The 24,433-nt window shown below is 41.2% G+C and overlaps 1 protein-coding gene across 1 annotated transcript in view; it reads left to right on the top strand.

The window, feature by feature from the left end:
* Positions 1-13,275, top strand: part of SLC28A3 (solute carrier family 28 member 3) — a 52,027-nt gene extending 38,752 nt beyond the window's left edge. Inside the window, exons 10-18 of the mRNA XM_028504493.2 lie at positions 353-433; positions 2,405-2,530; positions 4,270-4,400; positions 5,540-5,708; positions 6,101-6,298; positions 10,513-10,594; positions 11,835-11,933; positions 12,170-12,290; positions 13,059-13,275. Of these exons, the coding sequence (XP_028360294.1) occupies positions 353-433; positions 2,405-2,530; positions 4,270-4,400; positions 5,540-5,708; positions 6,101-6,298; positions 10,513-10,594; positions 11,835-11,933; positions 12,170-12,290; positions 13,059-13,185 (1,134 nt within the window). The 3' untranslated portion in view covers positions 13,186-13,275. The remainder of the gene's footprint in view (positions 1-352; positions 434-2,404; positions 2,531-4,269; positions 4,401-5,539; positions 5,709-6,100; positions 6,299-10,512; positions 10,595-11,834; positions 11,934-12,169; positions 12,291-13,058) is intronic.
* Positions 13,276-24,433: the final 11,158 nt, after the last annotated feature.

The following is a 24,433-nucleotide window of genomic DNA, read 5'->3' as shown; positions in this document are numbered from 1 at the left end:
TATAAGGCATCCTTCAAAGTGTTATTAAAAGGATTAAATGCATTACTCGGCTAAAGGGCTTAACCCAGTGCTTGGAATGCAGCAAAGCCTGCATGACTATTTACAATACTTCAACAGAAATTCATTTGTGTAATGTTCAAAGTATCTATGATGACTCAGATATACAACTCAAATAGGAGGATCTGATCAGCCTATTCTGTGGACTAGATATGATATACCCACAGGTAGCACCATCACTGCCTGTTGGCAATTGTTGAAGGTCACAGTGTTTTCCTCCAGTTTAAAGACTTGTACCTCTACTTTGAAGTTTTGTGTAGGTACAAGTAGTTATTCATTGACTTTTCTTGTTTAGGTTGGATGGATAATGCTAGTTACTATGGGATCATCTCCTATTGAATCTGTAGTTGCTGCCGGCAATATATTCGTCGGACAGGTATGTTGTAATTTTAAAAACTAAAACAAAACACCTGCTCAAATGGATATTCTTCCCAGAAAGTAGAATTTACAAATGGCTATGTTATTTCTTTTAGTGTAAGTGTGTCAAAATAAGGAATGTTCCATATTGACAATGTCCAGGATTCCAGAGGGAAAAAAAAAAAAGTGAGAGCAAGAGAGAGAGACTGAGATTAAGATCCCTTCTGAGAGTCTCGGTGCACTAATGTGGGACTTAAGTTCTTGAAAGTTATGGACAGGAAGAAAGATTGAATCATTTTGTGAAAGCATTGGGCTTCTCATGTATAGATTCGCAATAAATCTTTTCTAAACTCATTGAACTGTTGAGGTTTCTGGCTCACCCTTGAGAGGCCAGCAGCTCATCCACCTAAATGGAGTTCACCACTTATCTTGAAGCTGCAAACATGTGCAGGCAGCTTCATGTTCTGTAGTACAATGCTCATCATAATGACAGAATCCAAGAAAGGCTCTCAGCCAACAACCATGCATCTGTATGAATACTTGAGCTCATTCTCACTTTTCTGAACTGGCCAACAGTCTGTCTTTGCTGAACCTGAAGAAAAATAATGATGAACAAAAGCATTTTTATCTCCCTGACCCATAGCATGGATAAATGTTCATTTGCCTAAAGACCATTTAAGAAAAAAAAAAGTTGCCAAGTTTTATCTCTTAAAACAGCAGCATTCCTAAGGGGTGGATAAGTAAGAAATAGCAATGATCATCTTTGTCCTCAGGATATGTAACTTCAGGGAGAATGGCATCATGTACCACAGAAACCAAGTATGAACACTTGCTATCATTGCTGCCCAAGGAAATTGGATCTGAAGCAAAAAATCAAGTCAGCCAGAAAAACACAGGGCCGCAAATCCTAGGCTCACAGCTACTCTAGGCAAGCTGGGCCTTCTTATTCATAAGCCAGCTTGCTAGCCTGGAGCATAGTCTTTAGCAAGGGGCCCATAATCCTTCCCTGGGAGTTGAAATTATTATAATTATAGTCATAAAATCTCTTAGAACTAATTAGGACACCATCTTGAGTTGATTACTCCTACCTACAGGGTAAGAGAACTCATGTACTGAGTTTCAATTTAGTCCATAAATTGAAGCTCAACATGTTCAGTCTTACAGAACAATTAGAAATAATGAGGGGAAATTGTGAAATTGCACACATGCTTCTGTGGTGTTCAATTTGATACTTAATATGCTCAAAGTACAGCTATTATTTATGGAGAGCCCCCTGCTGCAGGCGGCCAGCCCTCCTTAATGGGACCCAAGCCTTTACAACTACATCCTCTCCATTCCTTTGCACCCGAGAGGAAGAGGGGGTCTCTGCCTCCGTGAGAAAGAGGCCTGTGGGCCTCTGTCCTTCTTGTTGCTGTTATTTTTTTATACTTGCGTCTCTATTTCCCTGGGGTATCAACAAAGAGATTTAGGGTCTGTCAAATGAAGCTGGAAGACAGGAAGTCAGTCACAACAGAGGCTTGGGAATCACAATTTGCAAGGCCAGGCCACTGGGTGAAGTTACTTGGCCAATGTTGTTCCCATCTTAGAAAAGTGTAGGCAGCCATCCGAATCCAATCTTAGGCTGGGTGGGGGCCTTATGTGCACTGGCCTTGCAAACTTTGCAAACCTAACACATGACTCTATACCATAAGTGCACTGACCTAGAGTTCAAATGACCCAGTCATCTATGGTGGGGGTCCTCAAACTTGAGCATGCATCACTACCACCTGGAGGGCTGGTTAAAACAGGTTGCTGGCCCTACCCCCCAGAGTTTCTGGTTCAGTAAGCCTGAGGATTTGCATGTCTATGGAGTTCCCAGGTGATGCTGATAGAGCTGGTCTAAGGTCCACTCATAGAAATACTGCATTCTGAGAACAGAAATTTCAGTAAATTGTCATAAACTCTTAAAGTTTAAAAGGGAACATTTAATCTGGTCACTCTTTGTTTCTAGTCGGAGTCTCCGCTGCTGGTCCGGCCTTACTTACCATATGTCACCAAGTCCGAACTCCACGCAATTATGACAGCTGGGTATGCTACCATTGCTGGAAGTGTGTTAGGCGCATACATTTCTTTGGGGGTAAGAATGGGGATTAATGTATGGCAAATACAACCTCTTCTTTCATTTCTATTATTATTTCCCTTTTTTCCCTACCGCTACTGGACAAGGAGGCCAAAAGAGTGTCCTTTTTGCTGTTTTGCTGATTGCAGTTTCTTTGGCCTTTGAATGGAGTGACATTTTGGGAGCTTCACTTTCATAGCCTTGCCACCCAAATGTGAATTATATCCAAACCATAACAGAATGAAGTTATATTATGAAGTTACTTTAGCTGAAAATATAAATTTGATAAGAATAAATAAATAAAACTGTTACTGACATTAGTAAGGGCAACCTAGACTGGGTCTGCAAACAAGGGCCCATGGGCCAAATCGAGATCACTCCCTTTTCTGGTAATTGAAGTTTTATTGGTAACCAGCTACTCCCATTTGTTTCTCCATGGCAGCTTTCATGCTGCAGAGTTGAATAGTTGTGTCCTCTAGAGTCAAAACTATTTTCTCCCTCACCCTTTACAGAGAATGCTGTCTGACCCCTGGCCTAGAGCAGTGGCTCTCGAGCCTTACTGCACATTGGAATCACCGGGGAGCTTTTAGACACCCTCATGCCCAAGCCCATAACCCAGAGTAATTAAACCAGAGTCTCATGCAATGAGACCAGGGCATAAATATATTTTTAAAAAACTCCCCAGATTCTTGGGAGTGGGTGGAGAGGAGGAAAGTGGTGGCGGGAAAATGGACACAACTGTACTTGAACAACAATAATAAAAAAAAAAAAGAAAGAAAGAAAGAAAAAACACTCCTCAGATTCCAAAGTACCAGTTTGAGATTCTCAAACTGATTCTCCAACTGATTCTCCAGTTTGAGATTCTCAGACTGATTCTCCAGTTTGAGAGCTGGTGTCCTGTGGTATGTGACTGGAGAATGTTATGATACTGGTGTGTGTGCCCTGAGCACAGAGCTGATAAGCTACACAGAGATGCAACCACCAGTGGAGAAATGGAATAGCACAGTGGTGCAGTGATTAGGAATTCTTGCAAGATAGGCATGTTTCATTTCAGGACTTCATCTAAGCCTCAGAAAGCCAATCAGTAAAAACAGGGAAGAAGAAAAGGGGCAAGGGGATTTCAGGAAGAGCAGATTCCCAGATGGGAGTAGGGAGAGAGGTGCTGAATCTAGAATTCTGAAACTATAGCAGGTGAGAATCCAGAAACAATGAGGATGTTGGGGTGGGGTCACGGGGAGGGAAAGCGTTTAAGACAGGCAATGTGGAAAACAGAAATAGCTTACAGGTTAAAGAGACTCTGAATAAATGAATATAATGTAAAGACACAAAGGATTTCAGGAGGCCGGAAGAAAGGTGGAGAGGCGTGTGTCCATGCCTGAACCCCCACATGTCCCCTAAGTTGATGACATAATTAAATATGGACATTAGGGACTATCTGAATATTGAAAAGGACAGCAAAGGGGTGGAAGAGTCTTCTCTGAAAGTTCCTACAGCACAAGAATAGTGCTGTTCCAAAATGATCTGACTAGTTTTGTGCTTCTCCCTGAAGATGTGATTAATTAACCCAAATTCCTCCCTTGTCCCTCTGACTCTCAAGACAATGCTGATTGGCTAAGTGAGCTCTTCCAAGCCTCCAAAGAAACATTGTTTTGTGGTGTAGAAGTGATTCCTGCCCATCTTTTCCCTTGTTAGTCATTCATTCTGAACACAATGCAAAAGCACTACCTAAGCTGGCTTTTTATCTCCTGAAATCACAGGTTTCATCCACCCACTTGTTAACGGCTTCAGTTATGTCAGCACCCGCAGCACTGGCTGTTGCCAAACTCTTTTGGCCTGAGACAGAAACACCTAAAGTAACCCTCAAGAATGCCATGAAAATGGAAAATACGTAAGTGTTCATGTTCACTTATGGAAAATGGGTAAGTCGAACATGTTCACCTAGTTAATGACGACATGGGTCAGAGGGCGGAGTGCAGCAAAAATGTGCTAATCAGCACAGTGAGTTATGGCAGTAAGCTGAATTTAATTTCACAGTGACTATTTAGACTTCCCCTAGAAAAATCTTATTTCAACACTGGAGGAAAACCTTTCTGATTACCTTAATGTCAATACATTTTCTTGGCTGGTCGATGTAGATATTTCACCCTAAATATAGTATAGTGTGCACTGAGCTCTGGTTTAAGACCACTGGAAAGTCACAGGATAACCATTTCTAGAAGTTTCTCACATAATAAAGATGAGATGGTGTGATAACTATCCTTAGCCCCTTTCTGGTTCATTTTCTTTGACTCTGTGCAAAAGAAAAAGGGTAGAAAAGACTAAAAGATTTAGGATGGTCAAAAGTGTTTTATGAAATCGCAGAATTAATCAACCAGCATGTTTTTGGATTCATTTCTTGTTTGTGTGTAGGTAAAGTCCTAACCATGAGTGAAAAGCAGGTAGTCAGCTGTATATATAAAATACAGTGGTTCCACTTACAAAGTTAGCAAATGTGCAAACCTATGTAACATACTATTTAGGGATACAGACAAGTAGCAAAATTGGGGAAAAAAGGGAATATAAGCACATTTTAAGGCAGCCAGGCACTTCTGAGACTCAAGAGAAGAGGATGAGGCTAAGAAAGAGCACTGAGGGGCACAGGTGCGACTCACCCTGTTTCTGAAATGAGGTTATTCAGGCCTTCCTTGAATTGTTCATTCTTATACTGTGGATATTGTATAACTATTCTCTGATAGCTATTTTTAATTAAATATAATATAATATGTTTTTATTTTCCTAATTTTTCCATTATAAATGACCCCTTATTAAAAGAGTAGTGTCTGTATAACAGACACTCATCACCTACACTCAATAATTACAAATGCCAATCATGGTTTCATAGAATTCAGGTGAGTATTTTGACTCAGGCAAGGGGCTGAGAGTCGGTCTCTCCATCCAAATGATCTCTGAATTGGCCATGTCCATACATTTGGTATCCATCTGCTGACAACTCCTTGGTAATTCTAGGGTTGCTCTTTTTTGATAAAGTGAATCGGGGAATCTCCTAGAAGCCGCAACGCAGGGAGCCTCCTCGTCCATCTCCCTGGTGGCAAACATCGCCGTGAATCTGATCGCCTTCATAGCCCTGTTGTCTTTTGTGAACTCAGCCCTGTCCTGGTTTGGAAACATGCTGGACTACCCACAATTGAGTTTTGAGGTACAATTCTACCATGTTTCTCCTCCATTTTACTTCTGCCTGTCTTTAATTAAAAATAAAATAGGTTTGTGAACAGCCTTCCCTAACTACCCATGGTGCACTCTCACCCAGTATGCACACTGACTGTGTAGCCCCCATCTCCCCACCCCCTGCTCTGTCCCTTATCACCCTCCTCCTCCTGACATTCAGTCATTCTCCCCTGACCCCATCCCAAGAATCCGGATTACTTCAAATGACCAATTCCAACCTTGACTCCATCAGGCAAGAATGTGTGAAGGGATTTCTACGCCTCCTGAAAATGCAGAGGGGGCAAGGACAGTCTTATCACAAGGGTGAGGCAGAATCGAATCCCTACTCTAATAAAGTATCTATTTTTGGTTTTTTTTTTGTAGCTAATATGCTCCTACATCTTTATGCCCCTCTCCTTCATGATGGGAGTGGACTGGCAGGACAGCTTTATGGTCGGCAGACTCTTAGGTTATAAGACATTCTTCAATGAATTTGTGGCATATGAGCATCTCTCCAAAATGATCAGTTTAAGGAAAGAGGCTGGACCCAAATTTGTGAATGGTGTGCAGCAATATATGTCGGTGAGTAAATATTTTGATCGCCAGTACACGTTTTCATCACATGCACACATTCTTCAGATAGTTGCTGGTGCCTCTGTACATCAGGCAGCAGGACAGGCACTTGGGATACACCAGAGAACAAACCAGACCCAAATCCCTGGTCTCATGGAGCTCACAGTGTACTTGGCACCTCATAGTCTTCAGCTATGTTGAATTAATCAGTTTTTGTGTGTGTACATGTGTGCATACGTAAAGAGAAACACAACTAATCCTTACCATTGTGGTAAGGATTACTTTTGAGCACTATGGATCCAAACCCAGAGTCATGTGAGCTAGGACTGGAGTCAGTCAATCAACAAATATTTATTGAATACCATTTGTGTACAGCATACTGAAGCACTGAGGCCACAGCACTGAACAAGTGATGAGGCCTAAGCCTTAATGGGTCCCATAATCTAATGATCATGAAGGCCTTTTCCTTCCAGCTTAAGCAATTTTATGAACTCTGAGAAACCGCTTAAATGCAACACAGTGCCTGGACATCTGAAAGAAATAGTGAGACACAGTCGCCACTCCACTCTCCAAGTGGATGAGAGAAGAGCAAGTAAGGGTCTGTGGGTGAGCCTCTGAGATAAGCACCCAAAACTACATCAGGACTTCAGGTCACTAGACTGCAGGGAAATGCTCATGTCTGCCAGGGCCCAGATGGGATAAGAGAGCGCAGGTGAAGCCATTATTCAGTCTGTATTTGCTGTTGAGTCCCCGACTTTTACTTCTCTGAAGAACGGAATTGTCATGTATGAATGCTCTTAGGGAAATGGTGAACATTTCTGACCATTACTCATTGAAACAATCCAACTGGAATTAATATCCTAGGTATGTGTCAGGCTTTAAAAGGAAAGAGGAGGAAAAGCATGCTGCCCAAGGTTCTAATGGAGACAGACTGCCCACCTCTGACACTGCCATCTCTCCCGGCCTCCCAAAGACCAAACATGCAACTTGACTACCACGTATTACACACAAGTAACAGCAAACTCCAGGAGAGTATTGATTTGTATTTTATGGTCAGGGGCTGATATGAGCAGAGGTTCTCTAGGTCCCCTCTTTCTCAAATGTGCATTCTTCAACTGACAGCACAGTGGAGCTTGGCCCAATATCCACATTGTTTAGATGCCACCACTAACTTCCCTGCCAAAAGTAAACAATAGCCTAGATTACGTGAAATGTTTTTCATCCCCAACTGCTGGCTGCTGGGAGAAAGTGGTTGTGTTAATGCACAAAGTAAGCTCCCAGTTCTGGCAATGCTAAGCAGGTTTGTGAACAGGTTATTAAGAGGATGGAGAAAAGAACAGTAGGGCTGATTTGGGTTGGGAATGAGCCAACCAGAGGCAGGTGCACAGAGGACTTTTGGAAATATGAGCTCAATGTCTTCTACAAGTGCTCTGTCATAGTGGGGAAAGCATTTTTTATTTTCCTGATCTTGTTTCCAATCAACAAAATGGGAATGAGTCCCTGCAATTTCTTGGTTACCAGCCAAGAAGTGGTGAAAGCACCCCAACAGTCTCCTGGGAAGGGTACTATGTAACTGGAGTGTACGATCTTGGTGCATAAGGCAAACACCCAATGTAATACATGGAATTATGCCTGCTGCTGACCTCTGTTTAAGAGGTCAGAACATGTATGTAGCACCCATATACCCAGAATGAGCTCTTGATTGCTCCACCATGTCCTCTTCCTTAATCATAATACCATGCATGTCTGTTTACATGTAGTACAGACCATGGTACAGAACTCAAAAGTACTAAAAAATGTAGAAGGAAAAGTAAGTTATCCTCCCTGTCCCCATCCCCTCTCCCTATACCCTCTCTATTAGCCGCTCCTTTTTTAACCTTGCTCATTGCACTTAATGACATATTTCAGATGCCTTTCTATATCGATGCCTGTGGCATAGTAGTCTATTGTACAAGCACACCACAATTCATTTTAAACCAGTTCCTTGCTGATGAACATTATGACCAATTTTTTGCTATCAGAAGTAGTGTTCCAGTGACTGTCCTTATTCCTCTGGCATCACTGCTCATGTGCAAGAAGAGCCATAGGACCTATTCTCAATTTCCCGATACAGTGCAGCTCGTTCCATCATGTAATCTTGCACATTGATGGGAAGAGGCAAAAGGCAATCATCCCAGCCTCCTTTTCCTCTTATTATAAAACCCTCCATGGCCACATCTGTGTATCCCCTCTACATAATTCCCCAGAAAGGGGAAAGAGGAATCTCAAGTGTTTGATGTCATCTTCCTCCCCATGGTCTCTTAATAGGCTTGCCTGTTTCTGAAGCCAGTTGCACTAAATGGAAAGCAGGACAGAAAGCAGGGGATGAGAATGAGCTTTTCCAGAAACACTGGGCTGCTCAAATACTTGATATATTTCTTTCCTGCCTGCTATATGCGCACTGATTGAAAGTCAACAAAGGAGTTCTCAGAAACCATGAAAAGGAAGAGGGGCCTTATAATCAACAAAAACTTACCATGACCACTTGAGTCTTCAATGTGAGCTTTTAAAAAATCCAGTCAGTGAAAACGGGAAAAAAAGGCACCCCTACTTTGAAAGTGGCATTGGCATGATTTGTTCTGTGAACCAATTCATAGGTTCCTCAGGATTTTGGAAAAAAATATTATTACCTCAATTGTGTGGGTGCACTTACCAGATTAGCTGTACGCCTGGTGAACAGCCAAGGCCACTGAATCTTCTGAGCCTCCTATAATCAGTCCCTCAACCTGAGAAAGAATTACTGGGCCTGAGCAGCACCTCTTGACTATCTGAATAGAGGCAGAGACCATGTTTGTGGTTGTACAAATTCACCTTCCATCATCTCACTGCCCTGGGAGCACCCAACTCTCCCAGGGGACGGCCAGAGCTGAGGAACAAAGGCAAGCACACATGGCAGCCATGCTGAAAGGACCTCCTGTGTAGCTGTGAGCTTCCTTTTTACTGTATAGCTCATTTTAATGTATATTCTTTTTTTCCAAAATATAGTTTGCATACCAAAAAAAAAGGCCCATTTTTGGTGTATGTGAGTTTTGACGACTGTGTCAATTGTGTAACCATGAGCACAATCAAGATACAGAACATTTCCTTGACACCTAGAAAAGTTCACTCACGCCCGATCGCAGGCAATAGCCCTCCTCCCCAGTCCCAGGAAGCCAATGATTTTTCTCTCACTGTAGATTACTTTTGTTTGTTCTAGAACTTCATATCAATGCATTCACTTAGCATTCGTGTTGTTGCATATACTAGTTATTTTCCTTTTTATTGCAGAGTAGTATTCTATTTTATGGATATGCACAATTTGTTTGTCTATTTGCCTTGGCGAAGGACATTTCGGTTATTTCCAGCTTGGGGCTACTGTGAATAAATACTCATGTACAGTTTTCTTGTGGGTATATGTGTTTATCTATCCTGGGAAAATTCCCAGGAGAGGGATTGCTGGGCCATACAGGCAGTATATGTTAACTTGATGAGAAACTGCCAAGTATGTTGGTATTTTACAAACAGGCTGTGTTAGCTTATGTTCCCACCAACAATGTACAAGAATTCCAGTTGCTCCAGATCCTTGCCAACACTTGCTACTGTCCATCTTCTTTAGCCATTTAAATGGATGTGTAGTGACAGCTCATTGTCTTTATTTGCATATCCTGGTGAGTAATGATGTCGAACAGCCTCCCAATGTGCTTATTGGCCATTTACATATCTTTTGTGAAATCTCTTTATCTGTTTTAATTGGGTGCTTGTCTTCTTACCATTGAGTTATTATAGTTCTACATACATCCTGAATAAGTCCTTTGTCAAATAAATGCCATATAAATATTTTCTGGGACCAATTTGTATCTTCAGCAGCTAGCACTGTGCCTGGCACATTATAACAGGTGGCCGGGTCATAGTGAATGTTTGAAGTTGCCATTGAGCAGAAAGGAGCAACCTGTAGAGGCCAAGACGACCAGCCCCAAGTCCTTTGTAGAGAGTCTCTGAATCCACACAGCCCCTTTCCCTCCCTCAAAATTCAGGGGGAGATGGAAAAAACAGCCTAGGAAACAACAAGCATTAGACACCATGCACTGTATACTTACATGTCAATACTGTTTCCGTAGTAACAATCAGAAGCCTGGTTAGGATGTCGGATTTATAAGCTGGGTCACACTATGTATATACATTTGTGCATTTATGTTTATTTACAGATTCGCTCAGAGACAATTGCCACTTATGCTCTCTGTGGCTTTGCCAATATCAGTTCCCTAGGAATAGTGGTCGGCGCACTCTGTAAGTGGAAAGAATCTTCGACAGCAGATGTGATGTTGTCCATTTTCATCTCCATTTTGCTCTGTAACATTATTCGTGTCAGTGGGGAAAAATGCCCTGCAACAGCAATAAATGCTTTGGGGTCTACCTTTTGTCCCCACTCTGCAATGTATTAGATTGGCCAAAAAGTCTATTTAGTTTTTTCAATAAAATAAATAACACATTTTTCATTTTCACCAATAACTTTATTGATTTCAATATTTTTAGTATGCTGGCTATCTCCCATGTGGTATAACCTTGATTGTTCTCAATTAATATCTCAATTTGATCACTATCAACTTCAACTGGTCTACCCAAATGTGGAGAATCATCCAGCAAGAAATCTCCAGCACAGAACCTCACAAACCACTTTTGTCACATTCAATCAGTCACAGCACCTTCTCCACACACTGCACAAATCTTTTTTGCACTTCAATTGAGTTTTTACCTTTCTTGAAATCATAAAGCATAATATGCCAAAAATGTTGCTTATTTTCTTCCATCTTCAATATTAAAATGGTTATACAAAAATTTGCCAGTTTTGATAAGTATTTTTTAATGCACGCTGATTTGACAGCTGTCACAATACAATCTAGCAAAACTGTTTTACATGACGTTAAAGACAACTAAGCCCTACTAGAGCCATCATACAAAAGAAAAAAAAAACTTTTTGGCCAACCCAAAAGTTTTCCTATATATACCAAAGCTCACCTGAGCATGAATTTGCTCCAATGTTCAGGTGCTTTTCCACCCAGGGATGACACTATGTTTCACTTTGCATGCCAGTTCCAGGAGATATATAATGCCCCCCTGGAGAAGGATTCTGAGGTCCAGCGGTAGTTCAGTGGGAAAATGCTGTGATTAAATTGTGTGTCTGCCATGGGCATAGAAGTAGATGCTGTTGAATGGGTTGCAAATATTGGAATCCATCCTTGCGATGCATTTGTCTTGCCATGCCCCCAACATACCTGGAGCCTTCTGGATGAAACTGGGGACTTTTTTCTTTGGACAAATTTCTTCCCTTCCTTACACACCAGAGAACTTCTCCAGATGTAGAGCTCATCACTAAGCTCTTGGATCTTGAACTTCCCCCACTAAGCTTTTTTTTTAAGTTAGTTAACCTGACTCCCCAGCCCCAGAATGATTCTCAGAGGCTGAGAGTTTGGAATTCTAATCAATAACCACAACATTAATCTCTCATGCTTGTTTTCATGTTTCCCAGCATCCATGGCTCCTACCAGAAAGCGTGACATTACCTCAGCGGCAGTAAGAGCTCTGATAGCAGGGACCATAGCCTGCTTCCTGACAGCCTGCATTGCAGGTAACTCAACCTCTCCTTTGCATCCTGTCTCCCTCACAGTAAGGCAGCTTTGGGAGGGGGGACAGTTCCTACCACCTGCATACCCAGCATCTGCTGCTACAGAAAGCTGAGAGGCAGTGCTACTTCAAGCATGTTGTAAAGTGAAATGTGTGGGGCATGCTGGAGAAGCTAAGAACAGAAGAGAGTTCAGGACTTCGGTAATGAATATACTGAATGGCACTCTGTTCCACTCCCAGGCGTTCTCTCTGGCACTCCTGTGGATGTCAACTGCCATCACATTTTAGAGAATGTCTTCAACTCTAGTTTACCTAGAAACACCACCAATGTAGTATCTTGTTGCCAGACTCTACTGAACAGGTACTGTATTCTTTGTTATAACTTTTTTATATCCATTAAAGACCCCATCCACTTGTTTTTATAACTTCATAACTCTTACTTTATTTAAATATAAGAACGTGTGTGGCAATTCTTTGGCTTTTCTCAGCTAAGACTAGGAACCATAATACTAGCCAGTGCTGCTCAAGCATTTTATATGCCCCCAGCTGTGTACTGGGCACTGTCTATGAATTAGCTCACTTGAACTTGGAAACCACTGTTTCAGTTAGGCACTCTTGCTTGGTTAAGCATTGGATAGAATCAGGGCTTGGAGAAGCTATGTCACCTACCCAAGCAAAATGACTGCATGCACAATCAAGACAGAAGACCCAAGACAAATTGGTCTTTCTGCTATGGAGCCCAGGCCCTTAACTAGTACCCAAGTATTAATTACTAGGTACTGCCTCCCTTTGAAAATCAAGCAGTGCAGGGCGTCCTGACAACATGGTCTTGGGCAAAGTAGATAAAGGGACACCAGTGACCCAGGCCAGCCACCCCAACCCTGTACAATTTCTATTTACAAGATTAATGTGCTCACCCATCTGTCCTTCTTAATATGCAAGTGTTCTGTAAGGATTGATTTGATCCTTTCTTTGTTTATTCTGGAGGAAATAGGAGAAGTCCTTGAGGCCATATAGGAATTAAGAGGACTCAAAGTTAATCCTCTGGGGCCTCTGTCCATGTCTTCTGCATATCTACTCTTTCTGTCTTCTAAGGCTCAACTAACTGTGTCATTCCACTTTCCATTAGCACTGTTGCCCACGGCCCTGGCAGGGTCACCCCAGGAGGAAGCCACAGCCTGTATTCTCTGAAGAACTGCTGCCAACTGTTGAATCCATCAACACTGAACTGCAGTTGGATCCCTAATGCATTGTGAGTTCAGTCACTTCTCCAACAGAACTCTGAGTACAGGTGCTGAATTTTCTACTTTGGAGCGAAAATAAAAGCCATTCTTACTTCCATCTGATACTTCCATCACAGAAACAGTGTTAACTGGAAAGAAGAAAAACAGGAGTGAGCCCTTTGGATCTACAGCATCTTCCTTCAGATCTACAAAATCTTCCCTTTGCCAACCCCTTCCACACTGAGAATTACTATGGCATCCTGAAGTAACATGTTGACTCCAATCCCAAAAATGATTAATAACCTTAGAATTTCAGGATGTTTGACCAGAATACAAGTATAAAGGAAGCTCACAAAAACTGTGCTATGACTCAGTCATACCCACTTAGTTCGAGTCTCAAAGTAGTCCAGAGTGCTTTGGTTTAAAAACATCTCAGCATCTCAGGTGAAGTTATTCTGCATTCACCCTGGTTGAACTGAAATAGCTTGAATATGAATCTCACATGGAGGAGGACCAATCATGAGTCACCCACTCATTGCCTCCCCTGAGGAATGCTTGCAGAAATCAAGAGTCCTTCAGGAGAGCACTTAGACTGTTCTAAAACTAAGTTAAATTCCATGTGTTTGGGGGATTTTATCAGTCAGCTTAAGCTAAACTGGTCTGCAGTAACAAATAAGTGAAAAATCTTGGTGGCTGGGACTTCTGGCCAAGATGGAGGCATAGTTAGACACACTGTGCCTCCTTGAACAACCAAAATAAGGTCAACAAAAATTTAGAAACAAGATAACAACCAGATCTGACAGAAAATTGAACTGTTGGAAGTCGGACAACCAAGGAGTTAAAATATACACATTCATCCAGACCGGTAGGAGGGGCAGAAGTCAGGCAGCCAGGCAGAGAGGGGTCATGGCACAAAAAGCAGTGGCACCAGGCGAGTAAGGCAGTGCAAGACCACAGCAGACGGACCCTGGGTGCACAGGCAGCTGGCAGACCCAGTGAGGCAGCAACTGTGAAGCAAGGCACAGCGTGCAAGGTGCCTGGCTGTCTGGGCCACATTCACGCACAGATAAACCAGGTGAAATTGGGCAGTGAGACAGACCGCACAACCCAGGGTCCCAGCACCAGGAAATAGAACCTCAAGACACTGATTGAAAACACCTGTGGGGGTTGAGGTGCAGGGAGAAACTCCAAGCCTCACAGGAGAGTGCATTGGAGAGACCCACGGAGTCCTAGAATGTGCCCAAGCCCACCCACATGGAAATTAGCACCAGAAAGGTCCAGTTAGCTTGGGGGAAGCAGTGGAAGGGACTGAAGTCCAACAGAGAGAGGAGCAAGCACCATTGTTTCCTCTCGGACCTCACCCCCACATACAATGTCACAACCCAGCAACTGGGCTGCCCCACCCAGGTGGACACCTAAGGCCCCGCTCCTCACTACGTAACAGGCATGACCAAATTCCAAAAAAAATGGCTCAAACGAAAGAACAAATCAAAGCCCCAAAACCAATACTTTTAAGCGACCAAGAGATAGCCAACCTATCAGATGCACAGTTCAAAGCACTGGAGATCAGGATGTTCACAGAATTGGTTGAATTTGGTTGCAAATTAAATGAAAAAATGAAGGTTACAATAAGAGAAATGAAGGAAAATGCACAGGGAACCAATAGTGATGGGAAGGAAACTGGGACTCAGATCAATGGAGTAGACCAGAAAGAAGAAAGGAACAACCAGACAGAAAAGAATGGAGAAGTAAGAATTCAAAACAATGAGGGGAAGCTTAGGAACCTCCAGGACATCTTGAAACGTTCCAACATTCGAATTACACGGGTACCAGAAGGGGAAGAGGAAGAGCAACAAGTGGAAAAGTTATTTGAACAAATAATGAAGGAGAACTTCCCCATTCTGGCAAAAGAAATAGACTTCCAGGAAGTCCAAGAAGCTCAGGGAGTCCCAAAGTTGGACTTAAGGAAGTATACACCAAGGCATATCATAATTACATTAGCCAAGGTAAAAATGAAGGAGAGAATCCTAGAAGCAGCAAGAGATAAGGGGACAGTAACCTATAAAGGAGTTCCCATCAGACTGTCAGCTGATTTCTCAAAAGAGACCTTGCAGGCAAGAAGGGGCTGGAAAGAAGTATTCCAAGTCATGAAAGGCAAGGACCTACATCCCAGATTGCTCTATCCAGCAAAGCTGTCATTTAGAATGGAAGGGCAAAGTGCTTCTCAGATAAGGTCAAGTTAAAGGAGTTCATCATCACCAAGCCCTTATTTTATGAATGTTAAAGGGACTTATCTAAGAAGAAGAAGATAAAGAACATGCATAGTAAAATGACAACAAACTCACAGTAATTAACAATCACACCTAAAACAAAAACAAACTAAGCAAACAACTAGAACAGGAACCAAACCACAGAAATGGAGATCACATGGAGGGTTATCAACAGGGGAGTGGGAAGAGGAGAGAGTGGGGAAAAGGTACAGAGTAAGTAGCATAGATGGTAGGCAGAAAATACACAGGAGGAGTGTAAGAATAGTATGGGAAATGTAGAAACTAAAGAACTTATGACACATGGACATGAACTAAAAGGGGGGAAGGTGGGTGGGAGAGAGTGTGCAGGGTGGAGGGGAGTAGGGGGGGATGGGACAATGGTAATAGCATAATCAATAAAATATATTTAAAAAATCTTTGTGGTGTACAAGTTTATTTTAATTCACATAAGTTTATTAGGGTCAATTTTGGCTGTACTCTATGTTGTTTTCACTTCCAAGACCCTGGCTAAAGAAGCAGTCCGTATGTGGGGCATGTTGGTCTTACGAAAAAGGGAAGAAAAAAGGTGAGGACTACATGATGACTCTTAAAACTTCTGCTGGGAAATGACACCTGTCACTTATACTATAGTCTATTATCCAAAACTAATCACAGGACAAATCTGATGAAAATGGCCATGGGTGAATTATCCTGTCATAGGGAGAAGTAGTGAATATTTTTAAGAAATAATATGATAGACCACATGGATGCATAATATCCATGTCTCCCTTCAAGGAGTCAACCTGTTATAGGGCATAACTGTAAGCTTATTCACATGCAAATGTAGTTACATTCTTAGTAACAAGACTGGAAAATGGCCCTGGCTGATGTAGTTCAGTGGATTGAGCATGGGCCTGTGAACCAAAGGATCACGGTTCAATTCCCAGTCAGGGCACATGCCTGGGTTGCAGGCTGGTTCCCAGCAGGGGACAAAAGAGAGGCAATCATACATTGATATTTCTCTTTCTCTCTCCTTCCCTTCCCCTCCAAAAATAAATAAATAAAATCTCTTATTTTAAAAAAAAGACTGGAAAAATGATGCTACACTTCAGTCAAAAAACCACATATGGACCATATGAAGAAGAAATATAAGTCCTGGCTGAGATCTGACAACATTCTATTGATACATCCACTGACCAGGAAACCATCAGCATCAAACTTGCTTCCTTAATGGGTTCTGAGACTTAACAGGTCTGAGAAGAAAGTTCCAGAGACAATGATGGGGTGCTCTTTAACGAAGTGCTTATCACTAATGGTCTTCATACCATAAAGACCACTTTGTGTGAGAAAACACAAACACTAATGATTGAGTTCTCACACACACACACACACACACACACACAAAAGAATGTGAAGAGGGTTTTGAAATACCTTAAGTAATTTATATGTTTCCTTTTCGTTCATGTACAAGAGTAATTGTTTTTAAATCTGTGTATAAATAGTTTACTTTCTTTTGTAGCATGGTGGTGGTGATGGCAGTGGTGAAGGAGCAAGCTAAATGCCCAAAGAACTCTTTATGTCTAAAGTAGAATATACCAGGATATTTCTAATTATTGATCTTTGTATCAAATTTTTCTTGGAGTTCAATATGCCCTTTTTATATATAGACTTTATTTTATGAAAACATATTTATATTTCATTTCCTTCTATTCTTATGTTCTGGTGTCAACCTTCATAAAAGCCTTTGGCTTAGTGTGTCAGGGATGCCAATTATTCATGTATTGGTTCTCCTTTGTCTGCTATGGTTATTATATTTCTCTCCCTTTTTTCTCTTTTTAACTCTTTGCATTTTTCTATTCTGTTAAGAATTTCTTTCTAAGAGAATCTCTTTGCAGTTTCTAATATGCCTCTCTGACCAACTAATTTTCATAGTCTGTTACCATTACTATTCCTTGGATGCTTGTAGATCTTAGCCCTTCTCTGAGCTCTTTTTTAAAATTATTATTTCAAGAAAAATAATTACTGCCCTGTTTTTAAATATATTTTATTGATTATGCTATTATAGTTGCCCCATTCCCCCCCCCTTTATTCCCCTTCATCCTGCATACCCACTCCTACCCACATTCCCCATCCTTTACTTCATGTCCATGGGTCATACATATAAGTTCTTTGGCTTTCACATTTCCTGTACTGTTCTTAACCTCCCCCTGTCTATTTGCTACCTACCATTTATGCTTCTTATTCCCTGTACCTTTTCCCCTTCCCTCCCCTCCCACTCCCCTGCTGACAACCCTCCATGTGATCTCCATTTCTGTGATTCTGTTCCTGTTCTAGTTGTTTGCTTAGTTCATTTTTGTTTTTGTTTTTGTTTTAGGTTTGGTTGTTAGTAACTGTGAGTTTGTTGTCGTTTTACTGTTCATATGTTTTATCTTCTTTTTCTTAGATAAGTCCCTTTAACATTTCATATAATCAGGGCTTGGTAATGATGAACTCCTTTAACTTGACCTTATCTGGAGGAAGCACTCTATCTGCCCTTCCATTCTAAATGAAAGCTTTGCTGGATAGAGCAAGCTTGGATGTAGGTCCTTGCCTTTCATGACTTGGAATACTTCTTTCCAGCCCCTTCTTGCCTGCAAGGTCTCTTTTGAGAAATCAGCTGACAGTCTGATGGGAACTCCTTTATAGGTTACTGTCCCCTTATCTCTTGCTGCTTCTAGGATTCTCTCCTTCATTTTTACCTTGGCTAATGTAATTATGATGTGCCTTGGTATATTCCTCCTTGGGTCCAGACTCTCTGAGCTTCCTGGACTTCCTGGAAGTCTATTTCCTTTGCCAGATTGGGGAAATTCTCCATCATGTTTTCCAATAAGTTTTTAATTTCTTGCTCTTCCTCTTCTCCTTCTGGCACCCCTATGATTCAGATGTTGGAATGTTTAAAGATGTCCTGGAGGTTCCTAAGCCTCTCCTCATTTTTTTTGAATTCTTGTTTCTTCATTCTGTTCTGGTTGAATGTTTATTTCCTCCTGGTCCAAACCATTAATTTGAGTCCCAGTTTCCTTCCCGTCACTGTTGGTTTCCTGTATATTTTGCTTTATTTTACTTAGCACTGCCCTGTTTTTTGTTACTCATTTTTCTCTTTCAAATTACAAAAAGTAATACCAGTTTGTCATTTAAAAATTATTATGTTACAGATGCTCCTCAACTTATGATGGAATTACATTCCAGGAAACTCATTGTAAGTTGAAAATATCAAGTCAAAATGCATTTAATACACATAACCTACCAAACAGCGTAGCTTAGTCTACCTTAAATGTGCTCAGAACACATACATTAACCTACAGCTGAAACTCAAGAGTAATTACCTTCCCCTTCTTCTCATCATAGCAGGAGACTCAGATGGGCATTTTGTAGATATTATGGATGCAAAAACAAAAAAACACAGTATCTAAAAATGCTGGCAACACAGTGCCATAGTAGATATCAGTTTTTTACCCTTGAGATCGCATGGCTGACCACGAGCTACCACTCACTGCCACTGTCCAGTATCAAGAGAGAGTATCTTACCACATACCACTAGCCCAGGAAAAGATCAAAATTCAAAATTTGAAGTACAGTTTCTGTACTGTGAAAGTGATATATACTCAGTATATATCACTTTCACACCATTGTAAAGTTAAAAAATTGTAGATTTGGGACCATCTGTACAGACACACACACCCCTTCCTCCTTACCCTGTTGACCCCACCTCTTTCTAATACCACACCCCTGAGATTAATATTGTTAAATGACTAGCATATGCACCTTGCTGCAAACATATAAGAATGTGGAAAATTAGTTGTTTCTATATAAGTAAATTGAGTCTATTTACATATCACCTTTAATTCCTTTTCACTTGGCAATATACCTTGGAAATTCCTATAAGTCATTACGTATATAGCTCCGGTTCTATCCTTTCCTTCCTGCTAGTGTGTGTGTACAATTCTACATAAATGAGATAATATGCTGCAAGCTCACAGTGAAACCACTGGTGCATGATGGAGTCTTCACTCTTCTTTAGCAAACATAGAAGCTGAAGGACTGCCCTCCCCAACCCCCCGCTACCCCTAGTTTATCCTCCACACACCCACCCATAGTCTTCTAAGATGGCATGTCTATGTGTTTCCCGTGTGTTTTCTCAGTTGTTGTTTGAGGTCACTAAGTGCTGACAGCATGTTGCTGTCAGTTGAGGCACCCTGACCTTGTTTTAAGCCAAAGCTGTGACATCTATTTTGAAGAATTCTGCACTGTGTCTAGTCTGCCCATGAAATTTGAAGCCCCCAGCCTTGTCTCTCAGTCTGTGTTCACATGGGTACAGTTTTTGCTAATCTGAAAGCCTTTTCCCAAATAGTTATGAGTCCAGGTATGAATGCCTCCTAATTTCAATGAAGATGGAAGTTTACTTTACTGCTTATTAATCTCCTTGTTGTTTTTCCATTGGTTTGCAAAAGGGGAGAGTGTAGAAATGGCATTTCTTTTCCCAATGCAGAAAGTATGGTTATAAACAAATTCTCTGACCCTACAGAAGTCTTAGCCAAGAATAAATTGGAGTTGTGGACTACAGAAAATTGTCTCTGATCCTGCCCCCACCACCATTGATAAAATCAACCCATCCAAGCAGTTAGAGCTGAGTGGCAAGGTCTCTAACTACACAGATTACTAACACTCATTTTGCAAATGCTCCCAACTTATTGCTTTTATATTTCTGTAGTTTAATCAGACAGGTCAGCCACTGCGAAGGGCTTAAGATGGGCATTTGCCCAGTGAAGCTGACTTCTAATTACAGATCAATCCCAAAATCAGGCATGCTTTTATTTTTCTTATGAAATTATATATTATGTATGAGTAGCAGCTTATTATAGATGAAGCACTCTTCCATGTGTCAAAAGTCACTCACTGATGGCATATGCACTGTTATTTAACGTATAGAATCTGTAAATGCCAATAATTATACTGGCAGAGTGGGGAAACTAGTGTCTTCACGAGTGGCACTTTCATCTCACCTTCATCCTAAGATTGTCTTAAGCAGCAGCCCAGCCTGTCCAGCCCCCGGTGGGTAGTGGGGGAAAGGGAAGAGCTGGCATTCAAACATGCTTTTATTTTAAAGAAGGTATTGAAGGACACCATGTGTCAGGAAGGGTTACTATCCTGAGTGATCTGAAGCCAGGGGACAGGGAGGCAATCATTCACTGTTTAAACAGGCAGGAGCACAGGATTTGAGGAAGAGATGGCTGGTACTGGCGACCCACATGCTAATGAACCACAGGGTCCTAAGAATAACTAGTTTTTACAACTCATTTCCTAATTTACAAAAAGCAAAACAAAACAAGAAAAACAAAAAAACCTTTGGTTTTCAGCTCAAGCAGGAAGAAAAGTATACACTTACCAATTCTTTTTCTGGGTCTAAAGACAACACAAGCTTATGATAACAATTGTTTTACTTTATATTACAAAGCAACGTGACTGCCCCTGGGTGTAGAGTGAGTACTTCCAACTCACTCTGCATCAGTGGGGTCATCAGAGGGGCTACTTGGCATTTGCATTCTAAAAGACTGTGAAAAAGAAATAATGAATCTGCACCAAGTCATCCCCATTGTACCTTTTGCAAAATAAGATGGCAGTGACTGATATTGAGGAGGACGTGTCCTGTAGCTGCACAACAGAGAAAAGCATTCAAATGGCAACCTCAATCTAGTCCTCTGGTAACTGACAACCAACCACTTTACTGTGAGAAACCAGGATTAGAATAAAATTTAGGCCTTGCAAGCCACGTTAACAGGTAGAAATTATCCCTATACCTTTCATGTACTGGCATGCTTCTGGTAATATTCATAAAATAAGAGGATTGTAGAACCCAAGGTCATTCAGAAATGTTTCAACTCCTCTCACCCCCAGTTCCCCACCCTCAGTCACAGAGAGGCAGGGGACCCAGCGGGGCAGTATTCCCTGGTCTAATCTAAATCCTTTTAACTGCAGGGTGCCTACCTCATTCTTTAGTTGTTTGCTCACATGTTTGACCACTAGGCTACTAATTCCTACATATCTCTAGTACCTAGTATCTGGAATCTAGAAGACATTTGGTAAATGTTTATTCAATGAATGAAATGAATTAATGGTTGGACGGATGAATATTGAAAAATGGCTAACCTTCACATAATCAGAAAATAGTTAATTGGATCACTTAGAAACTTTTCCAAATCTCATCAAGAATGCATACTCATAAAAATTACAAATGATATGCAAGTGTATAATTGAAAATTGGAAATTCCCTCCCACCTCTACCTCGTTCCCTCCTAAGCTGGCCCAGTCAACACTTTGGTGTCTATGTATAATAAACAATACAATGAGGGATAACTATCAAGCTGGAGTGGGTGAGTGTTAAGGAAAAGCCCCAAAAGTCTATATTCAGGATCGATTTCAAAAAACTGACATGTGGCCTATTCAAATTCCTAAGAGCTTTAATAAGAGAAACTCACATACACAGGCAAAGCAGCTGGGGATCCCAGTGGTGGTGGCCAGGAAGACCCCCCCAGAACAGGTGTCTTTTTTATAGGGAGTTAATAGTAAAACCATATGATAGGCAGTCATATAGCCCACCAGAAAGAACAATGCATTTCTAAATTAACATAACATCAGGCAGTTATCACACTCTATACCTTCTTCCTGGGGGCGTGATGTTTATCTTTGGGTGCATTCCAGGTTTTCTGGGTAGTCAGCCAAGCCTGAAGCTACAGAAAGTTAAACAGTCACAGAGGGTTAAACAAAGAGTCCAGCATTTTCCAGAGGCCTTTACTGCTAGAGCCATGTTGCATCTCTAAGTGAGTCTCCCTACAGTGAGCCTTCTTTCAAATCTAACGCCTGAATCACTTTTGCCTTCCATCTCTTGGCAACGCAAGGCACATAATTTTTCTTGTTTTACATTAACTGTGTTGTTAATGTAAGCATTACATTTAGCAAACAAAGTTCAGGAGACTGGCCTTCCTGTTAATGTGCAGGGCCAGTCTACAATTTGGTAGTGCTGTCTGCTTCGATGCTAAATGGAGTTGTTAAAAGCATCCCAATACCTAAAATAAGTAAGTGTGTTTAAAATAACCAAATTCTCTCTGGTTAAATGAGCCATTGTTCTGCTATCACATTTGGAAAAGCTCTTTGGGGAAATGGAAAACAACAAGCCAACTGCTACTTCAGCACCTGAGACTTGAGCTCTGGAGTTTCACTACCAGTGTTCAAATCCTGGTCCCAGACACTAGCTGCATTGCCTTCAATATTTATGTACACTCGCTGCCTCAGTTTCCCCATCTGTGAAGTGCAAATAAACATATCTCCTCTCCCATATTTTTGTTAGAAATAAATAAGTTAAATCATGTAGAGCACTTAGAAGAATGCCTCACAGAGAAAGGCTATATAATACACTTTTTCTTCATTGAGGTATAATTTATATACAGTAACTGCATAGATTTTAAGGGTGCTGTTTGATGGGTTTTGACACATGTGTACACCCATATATGTGTCTGTCACCCCAGTCGAGGTGGAGCACATGTCCTGCATTGCAGAAAGCTCCCTGGTGCCCCTTCCCACTCAGTCTCCCTGCCTGCCCTCCCAGCTTAGCCTGACTGGTTTTCTTTCCCCAGAGATTAGTTCCATGTTTTCATAGAACTTCATGTCAATAAAGTCATACAGCACATGCTCTTCTGGCCCTTGCTTTTCTCATTCAGCATAGTGTGTTTAAGTTTTATCCAGTGGGTCTTTCTGTTTTTATTGCTAAATATTACTCCATTGTATGAATTTACCACCATTTATGTATCCATTCTACTCTTAATGAACATTTAGATTGTTGTTTTCAATTTTTGTTGAATATATTTTTTTAAAGAAACTTCCATTTACCACACATTGCTTAGGTGTTTCAGAGTATTTTACGTTTAGGAAATGTGAATTGGAAGGTGAAGAAGGTGTGGTTTGCCCGCATGAGAGTTTGCTCCTTCATGCCCTTTCTCTCCCTCATGATCGTGCTAAGCTCTTTACGTACATGTTGTTTTCCACAGGTATTTTCAAGATTGTTGGCTTCAGGTCACAGATCAGTGATAACTGAGTCTCAGAAGGGAATAACAGGGAAGTTAGAGTACCATGAGGTCACTCTGGATGGAAATAATGTTGGTTAATCTGTCCTACACACTGCATAATGGCACTTTCACTGTGGTGTGTTTTGAGAAAATACAGTTGCCTTTTCCAAGTCTCTAATAAATCTACTTTACATCAGCATTGAATGTCATAGGGCTACAGTGCAGAAACATGAATTTTAAAAAATACAAGAAAGGCAAGAAAACACTTTGTAGCTTAAGAGTATTGTAGGAAAGCCTGGCGGGCACACGAGGTGAGCTCTGATCCTACCACAACAGATTTTACCTCCAGCAGCCTGCAAAACACAGAAGCATCCATCGGCTGAAAATTTTATTACTTAGGAGCTATAAAAACTATAATCTCATTTATGGGAAAGATTGGCCAGTTCTTAAAAGCTCTGTGTGAAACAAAGACTAATTCACATTAGAATTCACCTATCCAAATTCAACCTGCCTGTTCTAAGAGGGACAGCTCGAACAATTGAGAATTATTCACTCTCTTTGACCATCTATTCATCTATGTCTGCCCATGGAGAACAGGTTATCCAGAAAATACGGGTTTCTGCATCTCTTTAAACCAAATTAAACCAAACAGAATGAAACAATATGTTCTTGGAGGCTCAGGAGAGCTCCTTCTGTCAGTGTGACTTGACTACTATTTCCATAGCAACAGACTGGAATTCTCAAACAGATGCCGTGTGTTGCTGCTCACAGGAGGATACAGCTGGACACTGAAGAAAATTCTTTCTCAAAAGTTGCTAAAGTATTTGGAAAGAGCCAATCAAAATCTCATCTAAAATTGGCAGGGGAATGGTCTTCTAGATAACCTGAAGGTAACGTGAGCTTCTTGAATGCTCTGTCCTCCACCTTACCAGCAAT

The sequence above is a fragment of the Phyllostomus discolor genome, chromosome 3 (assembly GCF_004126475.2).
Source record: "Phyllostomus discolor isolate MPI-MPIP mPhyDis1 chromosome 3, mPhyDis1.pri.v3, whole genome shotgun sequence".
Taxonomy (NCBI): domain Eukaryota; kingdom Metazoa; phylum Chordata; class Mammalia; order Chiroptera; family Phyllostomidae; genus Phyllostomus; species Phyllostomus discolor.
Note: the sequence above shows the minus strand (reverse complement) of the source record. Positions and strands in the feature narration are given on the sequence as shown.